Source organism: Pipistrellus kuhlii, unplaced genomic scaffold (genome assembly GCF_014108245.1).
Source record: "Pipistrellus kuhlii isolate mPipKuh1 unplaced genomic scaffold, mPipKuh1.p scaffold_m20_p_18, whole genome shotgun sequence".
Classification (NCBI taxonomy): domain Eukaryota; kingdom Metazoa; phylum Chordata; class Mammalia; order Chiroptera; family Vespertilionidae; genus Pipistrellus; species Pipistrellus kuhlii.
Genome location: NW_023425493.1, coordinates 16,423,447 through 16,450,454, shown reverse-complemented (window position 1 = coordinate 16,450,454; position 27,008 = coordinate 16,423,447). Strand labels below are relative to the sequence as shown.

Below are 27,008 nucleotides of genomic sequence, written 5' to 3'. Positions count from 1 at the left end.
CCCCACTTTCTCCTACGCAAACCTCCCTTTTCCTGGCCAACGCCTGTCTCTTCTGGGAGGTGGGGTTGAAACATCACTTTCCCAGGAAGACTTTCCAATGGACCCTCCCTGCCCTGCTACCCTAGGTGCTTCGTGCCTTTTACTCTGCGGCCATAGGATCTAGCACGTACCCCATGTATAGTATCTACTCTTGGATGTGCTTAATATTGTATAATGTTTGATGGTAGAGCCCCTTACTCATTTGGTTGTTTCCCTGTGTAGATGGCATTTGCAAAAACAAAACAGTTGTCCTCATGTCTATACTAAAGGATACCAATGTTGGATTAAGACAGTTTGGGATGCTTCAATGTAGAAATGGAGTGTAAAATAAGAGATCTTGGGAAATGTTATAAACATGTTGGTTTCTATCAGGTGTTTCTCCCACAAAGCTTGGGAAGTATATTTGTCTCAGTAGTTACCAGCTGGCTTGAAGGGAATGATCTATAGCAGTTCTTGGAGATGTGCATTGGAGTATAGATGTCATTGAAAAGCAGAATAGCCCCAGTAAAAAATGCTCTCACTGTATTCCTTATCCTTCTCCCCCCTCCCCCCAGCATTCTTTAATCACTTGATATTTTCATGTTTATTCATTTGTTTATTATCTATCAATATCTTCCCTCTCTACTCCTTCACCCCCAGTTTAAGCTCCATGAGAGCAGGGATCTTTATTTTATTCACTTTTTGTATCCCTAACACTCAGAATAGCATTCAAAATATGTGTTTGTTGAATGAATGCAAATAATTATTGAATAAATGAATAGAGAATGCAGATACAAGGTAAGATGCAATTCATTTAGGACACTATTGAAGAATATAAATAACTCCTGATAATCACTGAGATCCTAACGTAGTTTGCATTCACATTTAATTTATAAAACATTTTTTGAGATAAATTAATAATAAGTCTTTTTCAACCGATTTTTGTGTTCATGGCATTAGGAATATAAAAATGATTAATGGACGGTCCCTACTCTTCAGGGGCTAAAAGTATGGAGAGAAGCCAAGGTAATTTTAATACAGTGTGGTTAGTTCAGACGGAGGGATGCACACTGTGTTAAAGGAGAAGAAAGAAGGACACCTCTCCTATTGCTGGAAGGGATGACAAGGAAAACAGGCTAAACAGGCATGTAACATGCCCAGCACCTTGTAAATAGTACAGCCGGGACCTGAACCTGCACCCTAGACTCTAAGACAAAGAGTAGATGAGCCGAGGTGCCAGAGGGTATTTTGGAGCGAGAGCTTTCCATGGGGCTACCATGTAGTTCTGGTTTGGGTTTTCCACCAGATTTTTTAAATTAAGTTTTATTCCAAACAGGTTTCAAAACATTTTAAATGTGGATCCTATCTAGAATAGCTAAGTTATCTAATGAAAACGCAGAACTGAAATCCTGTCTTTAAGCTACTCTGGACAAGGATTCAGGTGGGGGTCTGGCAACTATTTGTATCAGAGACCAGAAGGCCCCCCAGCTTCCTCTCCTCTCTCAGCATCTTGTTTCTTCCCCTTCTGCCTGAGCCCAGCCACGGTTCTGTTCTGTTCTGTTCGCCTCTTCCGTGGTCTCCGTTAGCCACCTGCAGTGGTCAGTCCTCCTTTGGCCTGGTCTCTGCCACACTGGGAACTGTTGACTGCTCGCTTTGCTCCAAACATTTTCTCCCCTTGCCTTTTTTGTCACTTCCATCTCCTTGGTTTCCTCCTACCTCTCTTCTCTTGGGTGTCCTTTGATCACTTCTGATTCTCAACCTCGGGCTTTCATGTCAACTTGATAGTCTCCCCTTAGGTGAATCCATCTTTGGGATTCAAAACCTCTCTGTTACAACTGCAAAATCTGTATCTTCAGCCCTGGCCTTGATGCCCTGAGCACTGGCTATCTATTTACCATCTCCACTCGGGTGGTGGCTGGAAGCCCTCCATGTGCTCCTCCTCCTCCATCCTTCATCTTTCTCTACCCTCACGAGACCTACAGGACCACATAGAATGGTACCCTCCCTGGCAAATGCAGAGTATTTGTTCTGAGGCTCTTTTTCTGTCGGATCCTCATGGTTTGGTGACCTTAATCAAAGTTCTCAGCTGTGGCAGGTGGCCTTCTCCAAACGGATCTTTCTAATAAAGTTAGAAACTATTAGATTTCAAACAGATCTTTCTAATAAAATTGGGAACTCTGAGATTCTGTTAACTACTCCCTCCCTCCACCCCTGAAGTCCAGGTTGTGGAGCCCATCAGTCCCATGGTTACTACCCCGGGTGCTACACCTTCCGGTGGTTTCCCTATACTCTGCCCATATCTGGGTAGATAATATCTTTACCAAATTCTCTTCAGGTTTTGCTGATTTGAATCTGCTGACTCTTTTATTCCATGGTCTTGGTCCAGATGGCTAAAGGAATCTCAAATTTAAGCAAATCCAGCTAGATCTTAGATTTCTTCTTTTTCCTGTCTCAACCCTGTTCTCTCCCCAATCTTGGTCACCTCAGTAAACATACTTCCTTGCACCTCGTTGCTCAAGCTAAAATCCTTGATTCCCAGACACAGGCAGCCAGCAAGCGATATCAGTTCTATGTAAATCTGACCTCGTTTCACCACTTCCACTGACACCAACCTCATCCTACATCACTCTCATCTCTTCCTGCTTCACAGAGTCATGCATTTAGTGTGGTAGGAAGAGCCCTGAATTCTAGCTCTGTCTCTCTCACTACCTGTTTGGTTGTGGGCAAGTAATTTAACCTCTCTCCCCGGTCCCTTAGCTATGATAGACGTGAGTGGCAAATGATTTCCAGATTCCCTTATAAAATGCTCAGATTCTGTGCTGGTTGATGCTGCTCAAACAAGGATTAGCCTTTTATTTTTTAAGAGAATGATCCTACTCACCCTGTTGTATAGGACAGTGGTTGGCAAACTCATTAGTCAATAGAGCTACATATCAACATACAACAATTGAAATTTCTTTTGAGAGCCAGATTTTTTAAACTTAAACTATATATGTAGGTACATTGTTATTAACTTAATTAAGATACGTGGTATTTTGTGGAAGAGCCACACTCAAAGGGGCAAAGAGCCGCAGTTTGCCGACCACTGGTATAGGAGATTTATGCTATCAAGAGTCACTTTTCATCTTAATATTAGCAACAAAGCAAACATGTGAATGTGCCATCCCTTGGGAATGGAGAGGTTAACTCTGAACCTGACTCACAAAGCACGTTCAGTGTGTGATCTCAGGTAATCCTCAGGACAGTTGAGCTGAAGTAGGCAAACTTTCTGATGCGGAACTGGAGAGGTGCCCATGGTCACAGGGCCAGGACCACACCCCAGGTCCTCTGCTCTCCTAGGCTGCTGCCACATTTACTGCACCAGGTTGCCTCCCAATCAGTGGTTACACTAGGCTAATTTGTCACCAGGGTAATTTGTAAGCAGACTCTTCGTAACCAGTAGCACCGGAAACACCTAAGGCCTTTCTTTCCTAACATCCGATTGTGTCGTGCACAGGTAAGAGATGTGAGCTCTGCGATGATGGCTACTTTGGAGACCCTCAGGGGACGAACGGCCCTGTGAGGCTTTGCCGGCTGTGCCAGTGCAACGCCAACATCGATCCCAATGCGGTCGGAAATTGCAACCGCCTGACGGGAGAATGCCTGAAGTGCATCTATAACACCGCCGGCTTCTACTGCGACCGCTGCAAAGATGGCTTCTTCGGAAACCCGCTGGCTCCCAACCCGGCAGACAAATGCAAAGGTGACCAGCCACTGGCCAGATGCTGTCTGTCCCAATTGTGCTCATTCTGAGAACTCCCTGTGTGGTCGGGCTCTTTAAATATTTACAATTGTTTGGCCTGAAGCAGCACTGCTCAATAGAAATAGCTACGCGTCACTTATGTGACTTATATTTTTCTGTAGGGACATCCAAATAAAGAGAAACAGGTGAAATTAATTTTAATAATATATTTTATGTAACCTAACATAGCTAACATAGGTTACCATTTCAACAAGTAACCAGTAATAGCACATTATTGAGATGTATGTTTTTCCCCCACACCAAGTCTTTGGACTTCACATGTATTTCATATTTCCAGCATCTCAGTTCAGAGCAGCTACCTTTCAAGTGCTCAACAGTCACAGGTGGCCGGTGGCCTCTGCGCTGGACAACACACATCTAAAGAGCCCATTTGTAAAGTCTGCATTTTTGTGTTTCTCTTGGGTGACTTGCCTCTTTTGCCGTCTCTCTCTCTCTCCCCACCTTAGCCTGCGATTGCAACCCCTATGGGACCTCTCGGGAGCAGAGCGGCTGCAGCCCCGTGACCGGCCAGTGCGACTGCCTGCCTCACGTCACCGGCCGGGACTGTGGAGCTTGCGAACCCGGATTCTACAACCTGCACAGCGGGCAGGGCTGCCAGAGGTGAGGGGCGTCAGGGGCCTTGGGTATAAGTGATTGTTGCTTTTTTCATCGGAAGCGATGAATGTTCACGCTTTGTTGTCGGCTTGACTCTGTTCGGGAGTTACTCAAGTGCCTGACGAGGGAGGCAGGACTGGAAAGCCGTAATGAAGCTAATGGAGGCAAGGCAGGGTGCTGTGGCCCCGGCTGGGTCAGCCTCACCTGAGCAGCGTTTTAAAAATAGACAAATGACGAGGCCCTTTCAGAGATGTTTAGACTCAGACCTCCAGGGTGGCAGTTGGGGAATTCTTGTTTACAAAATTCCCTGGTCAGGGCCTAGGAGGCGCCAGGTCAGAGAGCCACAGGCCTTAGTGGTGGAATAACAGTGTGTGTGTGCTGGCTTAGGAAAAAAACTCCTGAAAATTACTTGAATCTCAGGGGCTCAGTAGTCCTCAACATCCTGTTTTCTGTTACAAATTCTATCCGTTTTATGCTGAAAGGGGGGAAAAAAGAAATTTGCTTATTAAAGTCTGTGTTTTTGTGTGTGTATTTTTTTTAACCTGAGAAATGTCCTGTGTTCATTCCAGGTGTGACTGCCATGCTCTTGGTTCCACCAACGGACTGTGTGACATCCGCACCGGCCAGTGTGAGTGCCAGCCGGGCATCACCGGTCAGCACTGCGAGCACTGTGAGGTCAACCACTTTGGCTTTGGACCCGAAGGCTGCAAACGTAAGGGGTGTCCATGGCAGTGAACTCTTAAGTTTCCCCTAATTCTAGCTGGGACCGTAAGTCCAGAAAGAACTCTTGACAGCCTCCCCGTCTCCCTGATGGCTCACAGCCAGTCCCTAAATCATCATCTTTGCTTTTTTTCCATGAATATTTTCCTTTCCTCAAACTTTTAGGATTGAGAGCCTCTCTGGTTTCTTGGCAGCCACCCTCTTGATGTCTTCTTTTATTATGTTCCTGATTCTTCCTTCTGCCAGCCTTTTATTTTCCCAAAGAGAAGCCTCCCTTCGGTTCCTGAGTGTCCCACTGTGCTCAGTAAAACATTTTATTGATCACGTTCTTAGTGCAGAGGGTGGGACGGGGAGGGAGTCTGCTCAGAACTGTTTGTTGACTCGCTGGCTGCAGTGGCTTCCCACCCTTGGGGCGCTTTTGGTGCAGTTACACGTAAACAGCTGCTGCTCCTTGGCATAAACACTCGCCTGGAATTGGGCCTCAGAACAGTGTGGGTTTTGCTTGCTGAATTCCTTCGTTTCTCCTGTGGAACGCAGCACAAGTCATTGACTTTCTGTTTGCAGAACAAAGTGAGGAAACAGACCAGCAAATATAATACAAGCATTAGCGTTTGGGTTTTCTAGCTCCTCAGTGAGAGAAATATTAAACAGTGGAGAGAAGACTTCTCCAAATGCACAGAAAGGGCTCTGATCAGTTTAATACGCTAGACTAATTTCTGTAATTATTGAGTGACATGAAATGTGCCCCCCTCCAAAGGATGTACATGTTACTTTATTATGTATTTTTGTCTGTATTCTCAACTAAGTAGACTTTACCATTTAATTCTAAGTAAGCCTGTTTTTTTTTGTTTTGTTTTGTTTTGTTTTTTAAGTCTACTTATCATGATATTACCATAAGTTTATTGGTAGCCTGAGTTCAGAGAAAATGCACTCTTCCTTTTTTTCCTCATTCTGTTCTTTTTGGCCTTTATTCTGCAGCCTGTGACTGTCACCCTGAGGGGTCCCTTTCACTCCAGTGCAAAGACGATGGTCGCTGTCAGTGCAGAGAAGGCTTTGTGGGAAACCGCTGTGACCAATGTGAAGAGAACTATTTCTACAATCGGTCTTGGCCTGGCTGCCAGGAGTGTCCAGCATGTTACCGGCTGGTGAAGGATAAGGTGAGCTGCCAGCAGCGCACTTATTCATTCATTCATTCACTTACTCACAGTACAGGTGTTGAATGGCCACTCCCTGTGCATTGAGCTCTGGAGAAAAAAATGGTGAACAAGGTAGACACGGTGCCTGCTCTCAGAGACTCAGGCTCCTGTTGGGAGATAAAGTATAAACATTAAATAGAGAAATGGTAACTGAGAGTAGTGCCCGTAAGAATAGAGACCAAAACAAAAAAACTGGGGGAGCTACTTTATTCTAGGCCTCTGGAAGGAAATTCACTTCAGGTGAGATCTTAAGGATAAGGAGAAACAAGCAAGTGGAAGGTAGGCTGTTCCAGGCAGAGGGAACACGGGTACCAAAGCCTCAACACTGGGAGGTGCCCGGAGCATGCCGAATGAGGAGGGAGCAGTTTGTGATGAGACTGGAGAGGTAGGTAGAGATAGTTTAGGTTGCACGCGTTGACCAGTGTAAGGAATTTAGATTCCATACCAAATCAAATGGGAATGTACCAAAGAGTTTTAAGCTAAGACCACTCTGACTGCTACGTGAAGAATGATGGCAAAGGGGAAGCCTAGATTGAACTGGATAAACATGTATGTGTGCGGGGTAAGTCAGTACAGCGGGCAAGCATTGGGAAAGAGAGGGGTCAGGATGGATGTAGGGTATTTTGCTTAAGGTACCGGAGGCAATTTTTTATTGAGTCATTGATTGACTTGAGTCATTGACTCATTTTTATTGAGTCAATTATTTATTGAGATGACTCAGAACAGATTCAAGAGGAAAAAAATCGAGAGTATAATTTTGGATGTTAAGTTGAGATACCTACCGGATAGCCAAGTGGAGATGTCAGGAAGGTAATCTAAAGGGTAAGGGAGAGGTAGAACTGGAGAATCCTCAGCACGTGGTGTTTAAAGTCAAAAGAGTGAAGTTCAGCACAGGAATACAGGTGATACCATTGTAATATATGGTGCCAAGTGGGGACTGGAAATACCAGGGGAACACTTTGTAAACTGTATGATTGTCTAACTCTGGTACTGAACACTGTAGTATTGAATGTAAACTGTAATTGAAAAATAAAATGTGTATTTATTAAATACAAATAAAAATGAAGTCAATGGAATGGGCATGCATAGAGTGACTGGACCTACTTGTTATAGAGTGCCCTCTGAGTTGTATTCCTGCAGGAAGTACAGTTGAGTTCTTCTGGAATACCTGTATGTCCTACCTTTTCCTCTTCTCCCTTCATTATAATTAGGTCGCTGAACATCGAGTGAAACTTCAGGAATTAGAGGCTCTCATGGCAAACCTTGGCACTGGGGGTGAGGTGGTGCCAGATCAAGCCTTCGAGGATCGACTGAAGGAAGCAGAGAGAGAGGTGATGGACCTCCTTCGTGAGGCTCAGGATGTCAAAGGTATGCAGGATCCAGTGAGGGGAGGGGGTGGGTAACTTCCGTGAGGCAATCCAGTCTTAATTCAAGGTGAATTTGTATGGTTTTATAAAATTCTTTCTCGATTTTTGAACTATTTGTAGCCTTTCAAGAACCTGTCTACTTAATGGTTTAAGTAAACCTAAAAAATTCTCCAAATACATCAAAAAGGATTTTAGACATTAAAATTCTGTTTTATACATTTTTTTCATTACAATGTGTTCTAAATAGTTTCTTTAAAAATCATTAAAGGTGTGCATTATTTTAAGTAGAAAATTGTAGCATTGGTTTTCTATCATTCTAGTAAGAGTTTATGTTAGGCACTGTTTTATTATTTTCTTAGAAAGGACTCTTATGAGGAAAAGTTAGGGACTGTGATTATTGGCTAAACAGATATTGAATATATAACAGTATTTACAAAAGCAAAGATTGGAAATTGGTGTCTACTTGGGAAATTTTCTAATTAATTAGCAAGCATATGTGCTAGTATACATAAAAGTATATATTTTACATATTATGTGCATCTTTAATATCATTCCCAATTTGGTAGACCAGTTCTATGTATATTATCTGATTGAGACCGGTGACAGGCAGCAAAGGGGTTGACTTAAGATTAAGAAAACAATTGAGTAGATACTTGATTGACTTCACAAGAAACAGTTTTTGAAGCTTTAAAAGTAAAAGATATAAAAAAGAAGTTATTTTAAGTAATTTACTTGCTTTTTAAAATCACTTTAGGTCTTTATTTCTGACTCTGAATTAGCTCTTTCCTACATTTGGACAAGTTCTTTCCTACAGGTATTAAGTGCCTATTGTATGCCAAGCATTGTGCTAAACAGCAATAATGGAAAGATGAGTAAGGTGCTCACCATCCGGCTGAGGTCACTCTGCTTTGGGGCTCTCCATCTCTGAGATGCCCGGATCACAGACACTCGCAGTAAATGCGCGTTAACGTTATAACATTTGGGACTGCAGTGATGGACTTGCCTGCTGAGTGTATGAATTTGTATCCATGCGGTGTTAGAGAAGTCTTCCAGTTAGAGTACAGGACAGCAAAAACTTAATACATGGCTTATTTCTTGTTGTCAGTATCTAATATCTAGCATTTTGACTCCATAAAAATTACTGATGTAGAGAAGGAAATAATTGGATGCATCTGCTTTTGGCCGGGTAAATTTTACACGAGAATCCAGAATTTGTTCTGTGAGGTAAATTTTTAAGGAAAATAAAACGATATGTCAAGAGCATATGTCCACAATAGGTGTTTTTTGGTTATTTGCATTGATTGTAACATTTTAAGTCGTGACTACACACTAGGACTGAATTATAGTGATAAATGAGAGAGAGGATCTCAGAGTCAAGTGGGACAGACAGACACTGTGATGAATGTAACTGGGCACAGTCATGACTGACTGGCTCTGCCGATGGGAAAACTTGTCAGGAAGCTGCTGTGTTTGGAAGAGTAAGGATGACGGGTGCCTCGGATCCCATGTGTGGTGATGTGTCCCCCCATCCCGACCCTTCCAATAATCCATGCACCTTCTTCTGCATTGCCCTTGCAGATGTTGATCAAAATTTGATGGATCGCCTCCAGAGAGTGAATAACTCCTTATCCAGCCAGATTAGCCGCTTACAGAATATCCGGAATACCATTGAAGAGACTGGAAACTTGGCTGAACAAGCGCGTGCCCGGGTAGAAAGCACAGAGCAGTTGATTGAAATTGCGTCCAAGGAACTTGAGAAAGCAAAGATTGCTGTTGCCAACGTGGTGAGTGAGCGTGATGCTTTGCAGTGGGGGTGGGGGCATCCCTTGGTAATTCATAGCAGGTCTTTTACAGTCAGTGGAGTGTTCACTCCTTCAGCTAACTTGGCTCCTGTGTCCTTTTATTTGTCACTAAACATGGAGCAAGAAAACCAGGTTGCTCACAGTAGTCATGAAACAGTTATCAGGAGCTGGATCCAGAACCAAAGTTACATCTGGGTTCTTTTTCTCTAGCTTTGTTCCTTCTATGGCACTAGGCAATTGTAGTTTCTTTTAATCCTTTCCTGAAACTAGAAGTAATAACTACAATCAAGGATGCTGCTATTAAAGATCTCTGAAATTAAGAAGAGGCTTTCTTTTTGCTAAATGACACTAGTAACAATTTAGTTTGCCTGGCCAGTATGGCTCAGCGATTGAGCATGGACCCAGGAACCAGGAAGTCATGGTTCACTTCCTGGTCAAGGGCACATGCCCGGGTTGCAGGCGATTCTCTCTCATTGATGTTTTTCTCTCTCTCCTCCTCTCTCAGAAATCCATGAAAACACGTTTTTTAAAAATTTGGCTTTGACACTTGCTTTATTAAAATGAAATAATCCAGCCCTTTGAAGTTAGTGTTTTGTTTATTTCTTCTTCAGTCAATCACTCAGCCAGAGTCCACGGGGGATCCGAACAACATGACCCTTTTGGCAGAAGAGGCGCGAAGACTTGCGGAACGGTAATGGCCAGACTCCTGTTCCCTGGTGAAGTTGTGGCTTTTTCTGTGTGTGTTCCCTTATCCTACACCCGCAAGCTCTTTCCACACCATCCTCCCTCGCAACGCTGGCTCTCTTTTCTGGAATGTTATCAGCTACATGTGCTCTTTTCTTCCTTTGCTTTGAAATTAGAATATTTACTTTGGATATTAGAGTATGACGGCTTGAAGAGAAATTATGTTTGCACATCTGAAAAAAATAAAATTTTTAGATGTTTAATTTCAAAACTTTAAAGTTAATAGGTAACTAAAAAGCTCAGCAGAATTTAATTATTTTTAACAAAAATGTTTAATTTTCAAGCTCAGGAAAAACCACTTACTAAGCCATTTCTACATTTGAAAATTAGCCAAAGAAAACAGACCATTTCATTCCTAATTATTTTTTTAAAAAATTAAGTGTCAAGTAATTTCTTAAGAACACTTTAAATTGTGGAGGGGATCAAGTTAAAAAAAATTTTTTAAATAAAATTGCTGGAATGTATGCTCCGTAAGGGCAGGCATTTTTGTGTTTTATATACTACTGAAGTCCTCAGTGCCTAAAACAATGTGCGGCATTCAGTAAGCACTCAATAATGTTTGTTGAATGCACTGCAGAACAGCTGTCAACCTCATGGCTGCTTCGGAAAGCCTGAGGTTGGAGTTTTATTCCTGGTGTCCAGAGCAATTACATTGGCATTTTGCTGAAACGTGTGCAAATGTGAATGTGTGAGCTGTGTCCTTCAGCTCACAGAGCATTCCTGGTCTCATAGCTGGATTTTCTGATTAACAGAAGACAGCTGAAAACAGTATGGAAAGCTCCCAAGAAAATTAGGTCTTGGAGATCAGTTAATTCCAGTGTACTTCATACGTGAAATTTGAGGGAAAGTTTATCATACCAACATGAGCGGCTATCTACTGTCGTGTGTCATTGCAGTACAATACAAACTTTTAGAGCTGAAGAAAAATAACTTAGCGGTTACCCATCTGAAATGCATTTATTTGACTGGAGAGCCTGTTGATATGTTCCTTGCCATTTGGTGTTGAGTTGCTTTTCTTGGCCAGTAATGGGGTTGCGTGTAAGAAATCTGAATAGTCAAAGCTATTTCAAGACTGTGTAGTAAATGAACCAGAGTAGGTCTGGGATTTGTGTTTATGAGTAGATAGATACAGGCGTTCCTGCTAGAATATATGGTTTTATATATAAATCACTCGTAAGTAATTGTAGGCAAGTTTTTGAAGAAATAGAAACATTTGTTCCTATAAATTTTATACTATTAATTTTCTTTGAAAATACCATTTTCTTATATGATAGAATGCTACTTGTAAACCCAGGCCCACTAAAATGATTGCCTATTTCCAAAGATATAAGAATTTCTAGTATTTGTAGATGCATATATACATTAGTATATGTAATAAGGTAAGTATTCCCTAAGTTCTAATGCTTTCCCCATCAGATGGCTCTGTTTCATGGTTTATTTTTTCTTATGTGTATACAGCCATAAACAAGAAGCTGATGACATTGTTCGGGTGGCCCAGACAGCCAATGACACATCAACTGAGGCATATAATCTGCTTTTGAGGACACTGGCAGGAGAAAATCAAACAGCATTGGAGATTGAAGAGCTTAATAGGAAGTGAGTGAAATCTAAAAGTGTCTTATAGCTATTCCGGTGTTCTTGTAAGTAACACCAGTTCAATGAAAAATCAAATGCTGGCGGATTCAGAGCATGCATTCATGCGCTAAGGTTTCTTCTGCTCGTCCTGCTTTTCACCTGGTCCCATAATTAGAGCTGAGGATGTAGGACCATGGAGATATCATTTGGTCCAATTACTATAATTGCAGAAAACAATAACAAGACTAGCCATGATACTTAAAACTGCATAAATGAAAACAGAAGAAGAATCATAACAGAGAGGAAATACACTTTGAGTTAGAAATATTTTAAAAGTGTCGTTATGAGAAAGTATAAGGTAGACCAAATGTTAGGAATAGAATTGATGAGATGAAATGTAAACTTTAGCTGTGTTGGTATTAAACAACAGCAGTTTAAGGCGGCATTTTCTTTGAGGTTTTTGAAATACTCTCCTAGTGATTTAAACGGAAGTGAATCCACTTAACATTAAGGTACCAAAAGCAACCGAGTTTTTCGTGAAACCCCATCTCTTGTCCCTTAGGTATGAACAAGCGAAGAACATCTCCCAGGATCTAGAGAAGCAAGCGGCCCGTGTGCATGAGGAGGCCAAAAGGGCCGGGGAGAAAGCTGTGGAGATCTATGCCAGCGTGTCCCAGCTGTCGCCTGTGGACTCAGAAGCCTTGGAGGTATGGGATTGACAGCCTGTATGCACAGAGCTTTGGTTGTCACTGTCATCCCTACACACACACACACACACACACACACACACACACACACACACACAGACTGGGTAAGAGCTATTCTGACCAGCTAAGGCGAGTTCTGTTTTATACACATAATAGAACTAATTGAGGTAAGGAATCTGTGATTATAAACGTTAACTAGCAGAGAATACTTTAGTGATATGAATAGTTACCCCTAAGTCTTTAATCTAAATCTGAATTGTAACATACTTGGATTAATTATAGCAGAGTACACCTAGACCATCACTCCCAGGCATTACCTGGTTGAGAATGAGAGAGAAATAAAAGAGAATGGTTTAAATGAAAAAATTACATCAGGATGCTCAAAGTCAGGTAAAATATTTTGGAATTGGTAGTAGTATTTTATTTCATCTGTACTCTAATAAATCCTCATACCAGGCCCTGGATAAATGGTGTGTGTGTGTGTGTGTGTGTGTGTGTATATATATATATATATATATATATATATATATATATATATAAAATTAAAACTTAAAATTTATTATATTACACTTCTTATATCCACAGTGTTGATTTTATTTTTATCATAAAGGTTTAGGTCTCTTCAGACATGTGTATACTGTATCATTCCACATATGTGAAATTTGAGAATAGGCAAAACTAATTGATGATACTAAAAATCAGACTGGTGGCAGCTGCATTATTGGAAAGATGGGTGTGGAAATTGACTGGAAAGAGATGCAAGGGAATTTCCTGGGAAGGAAATAGTCTGTATCCTGGTTGGGGTGCTGGTTATAGGTAAATATATTTATCTAGATTCATCAAACTAAGCATTGTGCATTTCACCACATGTGAAGTATGCTCAGTTTTAAAAAAGGTCCATATTTTGACCTATGCTGTTCTTTTAAGAATACCTACTAAGTATTATAGAGTAACTAAGCCTACCTCTTCATCCGTTTGTTTGATATAAAATGGAATGGTCTTACTTCTCACAGAATGAGGCAAATAAGATAAAGAAGGAAGCTGAGGATCTGAGCCGTCTGATTGACCAGAAGTTAAAAGATTATGAGGACCTCAGAGATGACATGAGAGGGAAGGAGTACGAAGTGAAGAAACTTCTGGAGGGTGGCAAGGTCGAACAGCAGGTTGGTTTGATTTGCAGGTTGCTTCATTCCTTGGGGCAAAAATCTGAAACCGTCCACGTGTAAGCTGTGTCTGTAATGTCACCACAGTAGCAGAGGCAGCACAGCATGGCATCCTCAGAGCAGGGCCTGTGCAGGATGCCCAGGCCCAGCCTGCTGGGTGTTGGCGAGTCTCAGGGTGGCTGCCTGGCTGTGCCTGATCTGTTAGGGGAGAGGCGGCTCACCTTGGCTGGTTTGGCCTCTGATCAGCCATGTGCTTGCAGACCGCCGACCAACTCCTAGCTCGAGCCGACGCTGCCAAGGCACTTGCAGAAGAAGCTGCTAAACGGGGACGGAATACCTTACAAGAAGCCAATGACATCCTCAACAACCTGAAAGGTAGGAAAGGGTCAGGGAACAAGGGTCACAGGGTCAATTTGTATGCTTCCTCCACAAGGCCAAATTCTTTTTTATTTTTATTTTTTATTTTAACCATGCGATTCTTAGAAAAGTAATGGTTATCCCCACTTATCTGTGGGGGATATGTTTCAGGACACCCTCCCCCCACCCCCATGGATGCCTGAAACCACAGATAGTACCAAATCCTAGATATATATACCTATGATAAAGTTTGATTTATAAATTAGGCATATAAGGAGGTTAACAATAATAACTACTACTAATAAAATAGGACAATTATAACAATATACTATACTAAAAGGAATTGAATGAGGTCTCTCTCAAAATATCTTCCTAAATTCCACATACAGCATGATACCCTAGGTTGGATAAAGGGATGATTCACGTCAAAATAGTTCGAAATTTCTTTTTTTTCTTTCTTTTTTTTTTTTTTTTTTTTTTTTTAATATGTTTTTATTGATTTTTAGAGAGGGAGGAAGGTAGAGGGATAGAGAGAGAGGAATATTGATGATGTAGAAACATCATCAATCAGCTGCTTCTTGCATGCTCTCTATTTGAAATCAAGCCTGCAACGTGGGCATGTGCCCTGACCAGGAATTGAACCAGTGATCTCTTGGTTTCTGGGTCAAAGCTCAACCACTGAGCCACGCCAGTTGGGAAAAACTTAGGAGTTGTTTGTTTATAGAAGTACTATTTAATATTTTTGGACTGTGATTAACAGCAGATAACTGAAAATGTGGAAAGCAAAATCATAGATAAGGGGGAAACTATTGTAGTATAATAAATTCTATATACTGTCATCCATATTCAACAGTTATGGTTTTTACTGCATTTATTTCATCCCCCAATATCCATCTTACCTTTTTTTTTTTAATCCTCACCCAGTATATATTTTTATTTATTTTCCAGGGGGAGAGAGAGAAATATCAATATGAGAAACACCAATTGGTTACCTCCTATGTGATCAAACCTGAAACCTGGGTATGTGCCCTGACAAGGAATCGAACTTGAAACCTTTCTGCTGTACAGGACAACGCTCCAACTGAGCCATCTAGCCAGGGCCCACTTTACTTTTTTTCTGAAGTATTTTAAAGAAAAAAACAAAACAAAAAAACAAAACAAAACCAGAGCTCATGTCATCTCACTCCTGCATACGGGGAAAAAAAGGAAACTTTTTTTTTTGGTAGGCTCGCTTACTTAACCTAGATATGCCTATTTAGCTGACCTCTCTTGGTAAATGGAGATTATCTTTAATTTTCTCTGCCAGTTGCATCTCAATATTTGTGTTTTCTTTTCTCACCCAAATTAAAAAAAGAAATGTTCTGAATTCACTATGTAGTCCTGGATTTATCTCTGATAAAGTAGCCACAGGCTCTATGAATAGTAATGCTTGACATAAGGATGGTTGAATGTAGGGTCCCAGTGTCAGTGGGGTTGAGTTAGAATCGCTGGTCTCCGTCTCACTGTGAACCCTTGGGGAAATTACCTATCTTTTTAATCTTCAGTTTTCTCACATATAAAAATGGCACAATGCCTGCTTCACAGACACAACAAAGCTCTTCACTCAGCACCTAGCACACAGTGAACACAAGGAAACGGCAGTTTTTAGTATTGGTTGAGGTGGTAGTGACGGTATGCCCAGCACTCTACCTGAAAATACACTTCCCAGGTAAGAATTTACCTTTTGGAGCTAGATGTTCATTCCTCTGACTCTCCTGTGTAGAGCTGTGTGCTTTGATTTCTGAGATTTCAGTCCATGCTGCTTTCATTTTTCTCCCCTGACTTTCCTTGTCTACACTAATAAAAGAGAAAGATGCAAATTGACCATACCTTCGTGATACCCACCAGCCAATCAGGAGTGAGTATGCAAATTACCCCAACAAATATGGCAGGATAATTTGCATACACAGGTGCCCAGTAGCCGGGAGCAATCCACCCTGTCCCAGCCACTCCGGGTCTCTGGGCAGCATGGGAAGACGGAAAGGCAACTCTGGGCCAGGGCAAAGATAGAAAAGTGGCTCTGGGCTGGAGCAAAGGCGAAATGGCGGCTCTGGCCTGAGTGAAGGCAGTGCCAGCAGCCAGGGGAAGGAAGGCCCATTGCACGAATCTTCATGCATCAGGCCTCTAGTTTGTATCATAAAACCCAGTCTCAGCTCCCTGAAAGCTTCCCTTTGGTTTGTTGAATGTCTAGTTCAAATGCATTCCTTGAACTTGTTTTAGACTTTGATAAGCGAGTGAATGATAACAAGACTGCTGCAGAGGAGGCACTAAAGAGAATCCCCGCCATCAACCAGACCATATTTGAAGCCAATGAAAAGACGAGGGAGGCACAGCTGGCCCTGGGCAATGCAGCAGCGGACGCCACAGAGGCTAAGAACAAGGCCCACGAGGCGGAGAGGATTGCCAGCGCTGTCCAGAAGGTGTGTATTTGCCTCTTCTCGAAACAAAGTCTTTGCTCATGTGTTTCTTGAGTTATTTTCCTGTTTCCTTCCAGACACTCAAGAGCCCTGGTAAATGTTTCCTTGGCCTCAGTAAAATGATCTTAAACTAACCTTATCATTTATATATATACATATATATTTTTTATAAGGCATTAGAATAGACAACTCCTCTGATCTAGGGGGGAGAATCATTGAAAAGGTCTTTGACTAAAACTTCTACTATCTCAGTGGCAGGACCTGAGTTTGTGAGCAGGTAAATGACTTCAGGGACCCATAGAGCACCTTCCTACAAAAAATAAATTAGGCTCTTCCGAAATCAGGATAGTTCTTTGACCTGGACAGTTAACCTTTTTTTTCAACCTTGTATAGAGTGCCAAGTCAATACATCTTTGAAGCTGCTCAGTCAAGCATATTGGCCATACCTAAGCCGCCACCTATTTAGAATTTCTATAGCTGCCACTGCTGGCCTTTTCTACTCATTATCTGGCTGGCTTTTTTCCTACCTACAGGTCAATCTACATGTTTTATTAGGAGGGTTGGTGCTGATTCTAATATTACATATTTGAGAATCACACACATTTTTAGTTTCTTTAGAACAGTCAGTTTCCACTTAACTGAATTGTATGAGATATTCCTGCTTTCGGATTATGGTCTTTTTGTACATTATGATGAACTGCCAAGTAGAACAAAACCAGCCTTGAATTTAAAATGTACCCAAGTGAAAAAGAATCTAATCAATATGATGTGGTGGAAAGTGTACCCCATTAAAATGTTCAGCATTTGCCAGCTCTGTGACCTCAACTAACAATGGGAATAGTAGAAGACAAAAATAAATGATAAACTCAATATGCAAGTCAACATCCAGTATAAATTACTGCCTTATTCTTTCTGGATTGTATTTTTGAGCCATTGACAGGTTAATGGTATGTTGTTGATTTTTAACCATTCTTTCTTTTGTACTTAGAATGCTACCAGCACCAAGGCAGAAGCTGAAAGGACTTTTGCAGAAGTGACAGACCTGGACAATGAGGTGAACAATATGTTGAAACAGCTACAAGAAGCAGAAAAGGAGCTGAAGAAAAAACAAGACGACGCGGACCAGGATATGATGATGGCGGGGATGGTAAGCGACATTACCATAGGTGCTCATGGGCAGAAAGGGAAGGGTATTTCATATAAAAAGAGTCTCTTTCATACGGATTTCCATTTCTCATTGTGTTTTTTAGTCAGGAATTGGGTTAGAAACTTACATAGAAGACAAAGAATTTGGATGTTCTGCCAGGTGGTTGCACAATTGTCCCATCCCAAAGCTGCTCTCAGTTAAAATCAAAACATTGTTTTGCACATCTGAGACTTTAGGGCACTCCACAGTATGTGTTCATATTTTTGAATGGATAATTCATAGAGGTTATAAAGTAAAAAAAGGAACAAAGAAGGATGCCATGAAAAGTCAATTTCCTTCCTGCTCTTGTTCTCCCAGACACTTGCTCCCTTGAGGCAAAAACCTGCTTCTCGTGTAAAAGGACATTTTTTGAAGCTGGCAAACCATCCCAAACCTGCATCACATTGAATCATTCCCCTTTTGTGTGATAACGCCATTTGTAACCAAGTTGGCTTGTGAATGCACAGTCCAACCAAAAACGGTTGATGCCGTATTTGGCTTTTGAAAGACTTGAATGAAGCCACAGTGGACATACTCCTTCCCAGTTCCATCTGATCACAGTCACAGGAATGACAGACATGAACTCATTTCATTGTGCACTTCCAGTCCTGCCAAAAAACAGGCCCTTCGCTGTGGGTCTTTTTTGCCTTGGGATGGGAAGGAGAAATACTAGGCAGCTCATGTAGGTAGAGAAGACGTTAAGGAAGTGATAACAGGAAGCATTCCTGTGCCAATACCCTGTTTTATTATGCTTTTTTTGATGGTTGTCTTTTTTTTTTTTTTTTTGGATTGTCTTCATTTTCCGTAGCAAGGTGTGGCCTCACTGGAAATTTCCTTCTAGTAAAAATAGGTGTTTTTCATCGAGGGTCTCCAGATTTCATCTGTAATCTGGTTGTAGAAACATTAGTTTTAAATCCTGTTGGAAGAAGAAGGCTGTATTCTTTTCTATCTTTTTCAAAAATATATTTTTATTGATTTCAGAGAGGGAGTAAGAGAGCAAGAATCATCAATGATGAGAGAGAACCATTGATCAGATGCCTCCTGCACACTCCCTACTAGGGATGGAGCCTTGCAACCCCGGCTTGTGCCCTGACTGGGAGTGGAACCGTGACCTCCAAGTTCATAGGTCAACGCTCAGCCACTGAGCCACGCTGGTCGGACAAGAAGACTATATTCTTGTTAAACTTCCAAAAAGGGCCTGGGCTCTATTTGAAGGGTGGAAAGAAGGTCCATTTTTTGTTGTTGTTCCTTTCAGTAAATAACTTCTATTCGATAAATAAGGCACCATCACAAACAGTATCCTATCTGCCTTTTTATTAATCCTGAAAGGCCAGCATTGGGCCAGTATTGTGACTTGGTGGTTTGTTGTGGGTTGTTTTTTTTTTAACCAAAAGAGCACAGGCTCATGGTTGTTCCCAGAAGGGGCAGCAGGGCCAGGGCAGCAGCATTGCTCTCAGCCACAGCTCCGTCCTTCGTGCACAGAGCAGCCTGCAAAGGCTCTGGAGGAACGGCTGACTGTGATTTCCACAGAGATTAATCATTGGTTTGTGATTAAGGTGAAGGCTTTTACCCCCTTGCTTTTTTTTTTCTTTTTAAAATTTTGACATTGTTCTTATCCAAAAATTTTACCTTGTCTTGACCCCAAAACTAAGAAAAGCATTTATGTGGCAGGGAGTTCACAGCCACTTGCTTGTGTCCTGGGAGATTTATTTCTGAGAGCATCTGTGTTCTGATATTTGGACACTTCCTCTTCCCTGGCCTACTCCTGTGACTCATGCACAAGTGTATTTATTCAGGTTTCCTGGGATTTTCCCAATTATATTTATCTTTGGTTGATTTTTAAAATGTAAATTGTTTTGGGGTATGTAAAGTGTGTGTGTGTGTGTGCACGCACAGCAGGTTGGGGAGACAATTATAGAAGAGTGTCAGTTGATTATGAAAGTTTTCTGGAGATAGGACATTTCTAATAATCAAACTTCTAAAAATGTCCTGAAAGACATGTTTTAGGTCTAAAATATAGTTTTTGTGCTCATTCTTTAAAAATAACTTGTTTCTGCCTGATGGATTTTATTATGAATACAACTCCATGTGTTTTTGAGTGAGAGAGTGAGAGGAGGAGATAATGTTGATCTTTGAAATACAAACACAGTTAGTGTAGGCATGCTGAGTGCCTGCCTATTCATGGCTGTTATGTGTATTAAAAATAGCAACATCCTCAACATGAAGATGTACCCACCCTTCTAACTCCCCCCCCAAAACAAACAAACAAACAAACAAACAAACGAACACATAACTCTGCAGTGAGAGATTGAGGTTTTAGGAGTTAGGAAAATGAAATTAGTTGGCTCATTGGGGGAAGAAGTGCTTCAAGCAGATGAGAGCATACGGTCAGGAGAGGTGTATCATTTATCCTTCCCCCCTGCCCCCCCACAGGCCTCTCAGGCTGCCCAGGAAGCCGAGATCAATGCCAGGAAGGCCAAGAACTCTGTCTCCAGCCTCCTCAACCTTATTAACAACCTCTTGGAGCAGCTGGGTGAGTAGCCATAGTGTCACTTAGGGTATCCCCGAATCCTTTGTACTGTTCTTGGGCTCTGATGTAGTTGATTCAAAAACAGATATTATATATGATGCAAGTTTTGTGTGAACCGAATCTTGACTTTAGGTTGTAGTACTTCAGTTAGTACGTACAGGGTCCTCCCATAGAATCTGACTAGGTATTGAGTCTGACAGTGGTCCCAGGACTCCACAGAAGTTTGGAGATGTGCTGCCAGCAGGAGTGGTTCATTTATGACTGAGGTTTAGGATCCAGTCGAACAGTGATTATCCTTAGCTCATCCTACTGGCAATGTCTGTGAAGGATTTCAGTGGTGCGATAAAAGAACACTTTCGGCTGGTTGTGATGCCACTGCCTGGAATTTTCTTCATTTGCCGATGGAAGGATAATCTGATGAGGTGACACTTATATGTCAAAAGGAAAAAAAAAAGGCTCAATTTTTTCCCCAAGGAAATATAAGCATACTGGAACCCTCTTTTCATCCAGCTTGATAGAGAGCAGACTTCCTATAAGACAGATCTCCTTTGTCACTGGCCTTCATCATAAAGTGGGAAACTGTAGTCTGCACAGCTCTGTACAAGGCATTCATTCATTTCCTAGCCTTTAAAGTTTGGGTAGTGTTTTTGGGGGGGAGTGAGGGTATATTTTTTATCTGCCTCAAATGTCAAGAATAATAAACGGTGTGCTAGCAGATGGGTTTGAAAATGAAAGTTAGCTAAAAGAGGCCGATTTTTGTGGAAGAAAGAGCTGGATTTTTAAAGTTCGTCAGACTTGGGTTGGAATCTTTGCTTTGTTGCCCAGAAGCTGTGCAGACTTGGGCAAATTACTTAACATCTGAGAATCCCTGATGTCACATGGCCTTGTGAGCAGTTAATCAAGTATAGCATGTATGAAGTGCTGACTTGTGTGTGGAAGTCTGCTTCCATTTCTTATGGAAGTGGTTCCTTTCCAAAGAAAACCTCTCTTTCTCGCTGACCTTAAAGTGAAGCTTCGCCGAAATGATGCCGGCATTTCAGCCCTGGCCATTGCCCACAGGGCTCCTCATGGGGTCTAACGCTGGAGAGCAGGACATGACTCCCAGAACCAGCTCAGCTTCCCTGGAACCTCAGCGTTGAGGCTTCGGGTTCTAGCCCAAAGGGGTTTGTGTATATTAGAAGCCACTGCAATGACGCACAGGTTACATGGGGAAAGTACTAAATGCCACCAGATGACCTTCAAAACCACAGCAAGGTTTAAGGTCCTAAGGCTGGGCACTTAGGAAGCATTTCACAAAAACCATTTTCTCAGAGAATGCATCCAGCCCAGGACTCAGTATGCGTCCTCCCGCTTCCTGCCGGGTTGGTGCTTGGCTTGCCTTGCGGATGCCCTAGCACGACAGGGACACGTCCCATCCGCAGGCCGCCTTTTTGTAGCAGCAGCTGCGGGGCTCTGTGAGAAGGCCAGGGGTGCTTGTGGAGTGAAGGCAAAAAAAATAAAAAAGGCTCAATGATCCTTCCTGAATGCATCTGTTCTCTCCTGGGTCCTCTCTGACTCTACAGGGCAGCTGGACACCGTGGACTTGAACAAGCTCAACGAGATCGAAGGCACCCTGAACAAAGCCAAAGACGAAATGAAAGCCAGCGATCTGGACAGGAAAGTGTCCGACCTGGAGAACGAAGCCAGGAAGCAGGAGGCCGCCATCCTGGACTACAACAGGGACATCGAGGAGATCATGAAGGACATCCACAACCTGGAGGACATCAGGAAGACCTTACCCTCTGGCTGCTTCAACACCCCGTCCATCGAAAAGCCCTAGCGCCTTCCTCCGGGGCTGGCAGGCAGTCCTCCCGCCGCCGGGAGCCGCTGTGAGACCGGGGCGTGCCTCCGCACAAAGATGACATTTTTCAGACCCCCACTTCTCTGCTGCTCGCCACCGCTGTCCTTTTGAACCAGGAAAAGTCACAAAGTTTTTAAGAGAAGCAAACGAACCATCATCGTGAATCGGGAACCAAGGGTTTTATCTAACCAAGTCTCTCTTCCACTGACGGCGCTCCCATATCCACACTTTTCCCTTCTGAGCCACGCAAGGACACGTCCTCACGCAGTGGCCTCCTCCAGTGGCGTGCACACTTCGTGGGAACCCTTGCGTGCCGGGGCTGGGCAAGTAGCCCTCCCCTTTTCACTGGTGCCAACAGAACCTCCTCCGCCCCAGTCCTGTCGTTTCTATGAAGGAAAAGTTTGGCTGCTCGTTGTAGCATTGCGATGGCCAGTATAGCCAGCCTATAGCTAAAGAAAATGCATCCACGTCTCCTGCCCCTCCTCCTCGTAAGCAAAAGTAACCAAACCTCCTGTGCCAAAGGTATTGGTCCTTAAGAAGATCGAGAGCCGTCACCACATACTTTAGCTATGTTGAGTCTAGGACACTGAGCCATCCCTGGGGAAGGATGCAGTTGTTCACGCCAGTTCCCCGGGAGAATATGGGGCCGGACATCTCCTCCTATGTTCACAATTGACTAGGAAGATACACATTCTTCAGATCCTTGGGCAGCTGATCATTTCAATCTGGATGGGCAGCTTATACTTGCTACTAGACATCCTTTGATATTTCCTATCCATGGAATCTATGCAGAAGAAATAGGGATATGATAACCACTAAAGTTGTTTATTTCCCCCCTCCCCCCCCAAATCTGATTCTTAGAGCTTTGTGTTAGTGTGTTGGGTATGGGAACTAGTGTTGTTATCTGGCAGAGAATGGTTGGTCCCTAAGATCTTGACAAAACACAAGAAAAACAAGCCCCAGACTTTTCTAGCGAAGGGATAAAACTTAGGTCAGTTTTTGTTGTCAGGATCCATTTTTCTTCCATTGGGAAGAGATGACATATTTGATCCTTAGCCTCGTTTATTTCTTCTGACGTTCCCATCGTCTAGAATTCCTCAAAAACATGTGTTTGCAGAAATCCAGGTGGCAAATATTTGCCCTCCGTAGTCCATACAGCTGCCGACACCATCTAGTTCCTGCACTTTGTGATTTCAAACCCACTCGAACCCTTCCCTCTGCGTGTGGAGGGAAGACCCTTACATGGAGTTTCCTAGTGGGCTTCTCGACTTCTGATCCTCAGCTCTGTGGTTTTCCTTTAAGATCACAGTGTGACAATTCCCTGCCACATGACCCCTTCCTCCTACCGACCTGCCTTCGAGATTCATATATAGCCTTTAACACTATGCAACTTTGTACTTTGCGTAGCGGGGGAAAGAAACTATTATCTGACACACTGGTGCTATTAATTATTTTCAAAATTTATATTTTTGTGTGAATGTGGTTTTTTTTGTTTTGTTTATCATGATTATAGAATAAGGAATTTATGTAAATATACTTGGTCCTCTTTCTAGAATGGCACTGTCTGTTCACTTCTCTCCACTTCGCCTCGTCCTGGGCACAATGTGTCTGATTACCTCTGCCCCTCCCACCCGCAGTTCTCCAGGTTGTACCTGGTCCATCCCTTTGCTCTTTGCCTTGTGTTTGCAGCATGCCGTTTTCTCACGCGAACATCAGCCTGCTGTCCTCCAGCTGCAGCCAGCATCCCCAGCTTCACTGTAGCCCCGGTGTGATCCGAAATGGCAGCACAGTGTTGCTCTTAACGCCTGCTCCCGAGCAGGAATGCCTGGCTGCCAGGGGATGGTGGGGTGAGAACATTTTGCAGGATGTCTTCAACATCAGTGTAGCTCTAGCCAGGAATGAACTGGAGATGCCCGTTCTGCAGTGGTTGGAGCTGGGGATGGGTCAGTCTTAGGAGAGATTGCATAATTCCTGAGAGCGCATCAGGGAGGCACTCCAGATAGAGTGGGAAAGCCTCCTAGCTCAGTTCTGCCCCTTCCCATCTCCCCTTGCGACCAGAGGTGGCTTCCCGTGGCACACCCCTAAGCCTTCGCTCTTGCTTCTCTCCTGCTCTCCCAGGACCCATGGCTCCTTCTCGCCAAGTTGTCACAGCAGAGTTTCCTAGCTAGTTCCTCTGGCAAAGTGGCCGTTTCCTAATAGACGTGTGGTTAAGGTTGCAGGAAGAGGCCTGAGATAGACTTCCAGGGTAGTTTTCCATCCAGCCTCTGAGTCAGGGTCACTCCGGTGAGTCTTGGGCAACGGTGAAATATTTTGATTCTGTTGTTGTTGGCTTTTTTTTTTTTTTTTTTTTTTTTTTCTTTTCTCCTCCATCTGTGTGGTATATTTGTAAGCAGAATTTTATTTTTTAAATAAAGGTTCTTTATAAGACGATACCTTGATTACACCCCTGCAATATAGCCATGGTCTCATTGTAGAGTTCCAGTTATCTGTATTTTACTGCTTAATACAACCGACAGGGTGGCTGCTGCGGAATGCTGGGTGTCACAGGGGCAGAGACCGCTGTCCCCTGGGATTCTGTTTTTAATCCCCACGGTGGCCCTTTTCCATGTGCCTTCACCTGAGCTGTGTGCCTTCATTTCTACAGTCTTGCTCTCCAGGGTGGTGAATAAAATGCAACACTTGGCAATTTTTATGTTTAAAAAAAACAACCAGTATTTTATTTATAATAAAATCTGAATATTTGTAACCCTTCATATTTGGTGTGTCTTGAATATGGGGGGTGGAGGTATGAAAAGGTGTTTACCTGTTTTTTAAGAACAGTCCTCTGTGTGTGTGTGTATATTTTTTTTCTCTTACCCTTCTCAGATTGGGATACTTCTGTGTAGCCCAGAGGTTGGCAAGCTTTTTCTGGAAAGAGCTAGAGAGCAAATATTTGTCCTAGACTTTGCCGTCCGGACGGTATCTGTCACAGCTGCTCCGCCATTGGAGGAGAAAGGCCACCATGGACAGCACGGGAACAAATGGGTGTGGCTGCGTCCCAGGAAAGCTATTGACAAACACAGGCCAGGGGCCTGCCGTCTGTAGTTTACTCCTGGTGTCATCTCAAAACTTGACAAATGACTACTGAGGACTATTTTTTTTTTAAATATATTTTATTGATTCTTTACAGAGAGGAAGAGAGAGGGATAGAGAGTTAGAAATGTTGATGGGAGAGAATCATCAATAAGCTGTCTCTTGCACACCCCCTACTGGGGATGTGCCCACAACCAAGGTACATACCCTTGACCGGAATCGAACCCGGGACCTTTCAGTCCACAGGCCGACGCTCTATCCACTGAGCCAAACTGTTTTCGGCTGAGGACTATTTTTAAGTTACTTGGGCTTCCTAAATGAGCAGCTGTATGTAACAAGTTGTCTCGCCTTCTGAATACTCACGTCTTTAGCTAAAGATGGTTTCTTCAGATGACGGGAAACACCCAAACCTGGAATAAAAAGAAAGGTGAGTAAAGAATGTGCCGAACCAGCAGGCCAGGCGTTGCTCCTTGTACCTCGGCCTGCAGGGCTGAGCCGGCTGGGGTCACCTGAGACCAGGTGAGCAGCGTTGGAGCTACAGAGACAGCAGGTGGGCTTTGGTCTGCTCCTTAGCTGTTGACAGCCCTGCGTCCCTGAGGGAGGACATGCCACCCTCCCCAGCTTGGGCATCATGTGACTACGTGACCTGTAGAAGAAATCCTGAGGGCACCCTTACCACTTCCTCGGAGAGCTTCACACACCTCCTCTTAGGTCGTTTGCAGGATCTGGTTCAAATACAAACACGTCCTTTCTAGTGACTGTGTCAGCGGGATGAGTGGGATTTTTAAAACGTGGGCCTATTCCTTTTGTTTCCGCAGTTTCTGCAAAGTTGGTACCAGCAGTTTCTGCAAAGTTGATACCAGCAGTTTCTGCAAAGTTGGTAAGGCGATTCACAAAACCCCCAGAGGCTAACTCCTTAAATAAGCATCGTAGTCCCCGGGGAATCTGAACTCACCAGCTCCGTCCATGAAGCTGATAGCGGAATAATGCCGAAGAGGACCCCTTGGGACCAAGGGGTCCCGAGGTAGAAAAGCAGGTGCACCTTCTCCCTAAGGTGAGGAAAGCCCTGGCCCCGAGGAATTATCAGATCTCCGCAGGCCCATAGCTTGTGGAAACAAGTGAGAAAAGAGGATAGTTTGACCCATTCACACTCAGCGGGTTTAAATGAAGTGGGTATGCCTAGTTGGAGTGAAAAGTAAGAAACTTTCTAGTTAGTAATCTCTCTCTCAGGCTCCACTGGTTCAGGAGTCGTCAACTAGCGTGTCCTCTATTCGTACTGCGTGTCCTAGAAGGATTGCATCTGCTGTGCATGGATAAATGAAATTCTAAATGCATGCTTAAGAAAGGGAAATATTTTGCCCTAGCTGGTTTGGCTCAGTGGATAGAGCGTCGGCCTGCAGACTGGAGGTTCCCAGGTTCGAATTTGGTCAAGGACAAATGCCTGGGTTGCGGGCTTGACCCCCAATTGGTGGCGTGCAGGAGGCAGTGATCAATGATACCCTTTCATCATTGATGTTTTGATCTCTCCCTCTCCCTTCCTCTCTGAAATCAATAAAAATATGTATTTTTAAAAAGGGAAATATTTAGCAGAAGTCCAAATAAAAGCTTCAAAGTCCCAGATTTGCAATTCAAATGCGAGAAAGTCCAACACTTCAAGTGTTGTATAAAACCTCCATGTCTTTGCTTTAACTCCTCTCTGCCTAGATGGCCCTTTCCCAATATAGGAAACTAGCCAGTCCTTCCTGATGTCCACCATCCCTCCCAGCCTTGTACTGTCTCCTAGCATGGCCCTTGGGCACGTTTATTGATCAGGCGTTCCACCCACCTCTACCTCCCTCCCTCTCCCCAAGACCCAGGTCTGTGTCATTCCTATTCACAT

The 27,008-nt window shown here is 43.1% G+C and overlaps 1 protein-coding gene across 2 annotated transcripts in view; it reads left to right on the top strand.

Annotated features, from left to right (window-relative positions):
• Positions 1 to 26,093, top strand: part of LAMC1 (laminin subunit gamma 1) — a 106,129-nt gene extending 80,036 nt beyond the window's left edge. Inside the window, exons 14-28 of one of the 2 annotated variants that reach the window (XM_045583152.1) lie at positions 3,515 to 3,760; positions 4,267 to 4,420; positions 4,984 to 5,126; positions 6,113 to 6,291; positions 7,542 to 7,698; positions 9,276 to 9,481; positions 10,111 to 10,190; positions 11,702 to 11,839; positions 12,381 to 12,525; positions 13,539 to 13,688; positions 13,949 to 14,063; positions 16,305 to 16,504; positions 17,490 to 17,648; positions 20,121 to 20,220; positions 25,948 to 26,093. In XM_045583152.1, coding sequence (XP_045439108.1) covers positions 3,515 to 3,760; positions 4,267 to 4,420; positions 4,984 to 5,126; positions 6,113 to 6,291; positions 7,542 to 7,698; positions 9,276 to 9,481; positions 10,111 to 10,190; positions 11,702 to 11,839; positions 12,381 to 12,525; positions 13,539 to 13,688; positions 13,949 to 14,063; positions 16,305 to 16,504; positions 17,490 to 17,648; positions 20,121 to 20,220; positions 25,948 to 26,078 — 2,303 coding nt within the window. In that variant the 3' untranslated portion in view covers positions 26,079 to 26,093. Of the gene's footprint in view, positions 1 to 3,514; positions 3,761 to 4,266; positions 4,421 to 4,983; positions 5,127 to 6,112; positions 6,292 to 7,541; positions 7,699 to 9,275; positions 9,482 to 10,110; positions 10,191 to 11,701; positions 11,840 to 12,380; positions 12,526 to 13,538; positions 13,689 to 13,948; positions 14,064 to 16,304; positions 16,505 to 17,489; positions 17,649 to 20,120; positions 20,221 to 21,779; positions 24,811 to 25,947 lie in introns of those variants that run through there. The other variant, XM_036441637.2, reaches the window with a different exon arrangement.
• Positions 26,094 to 27,008: the final 915 nt, after the last annotated feature.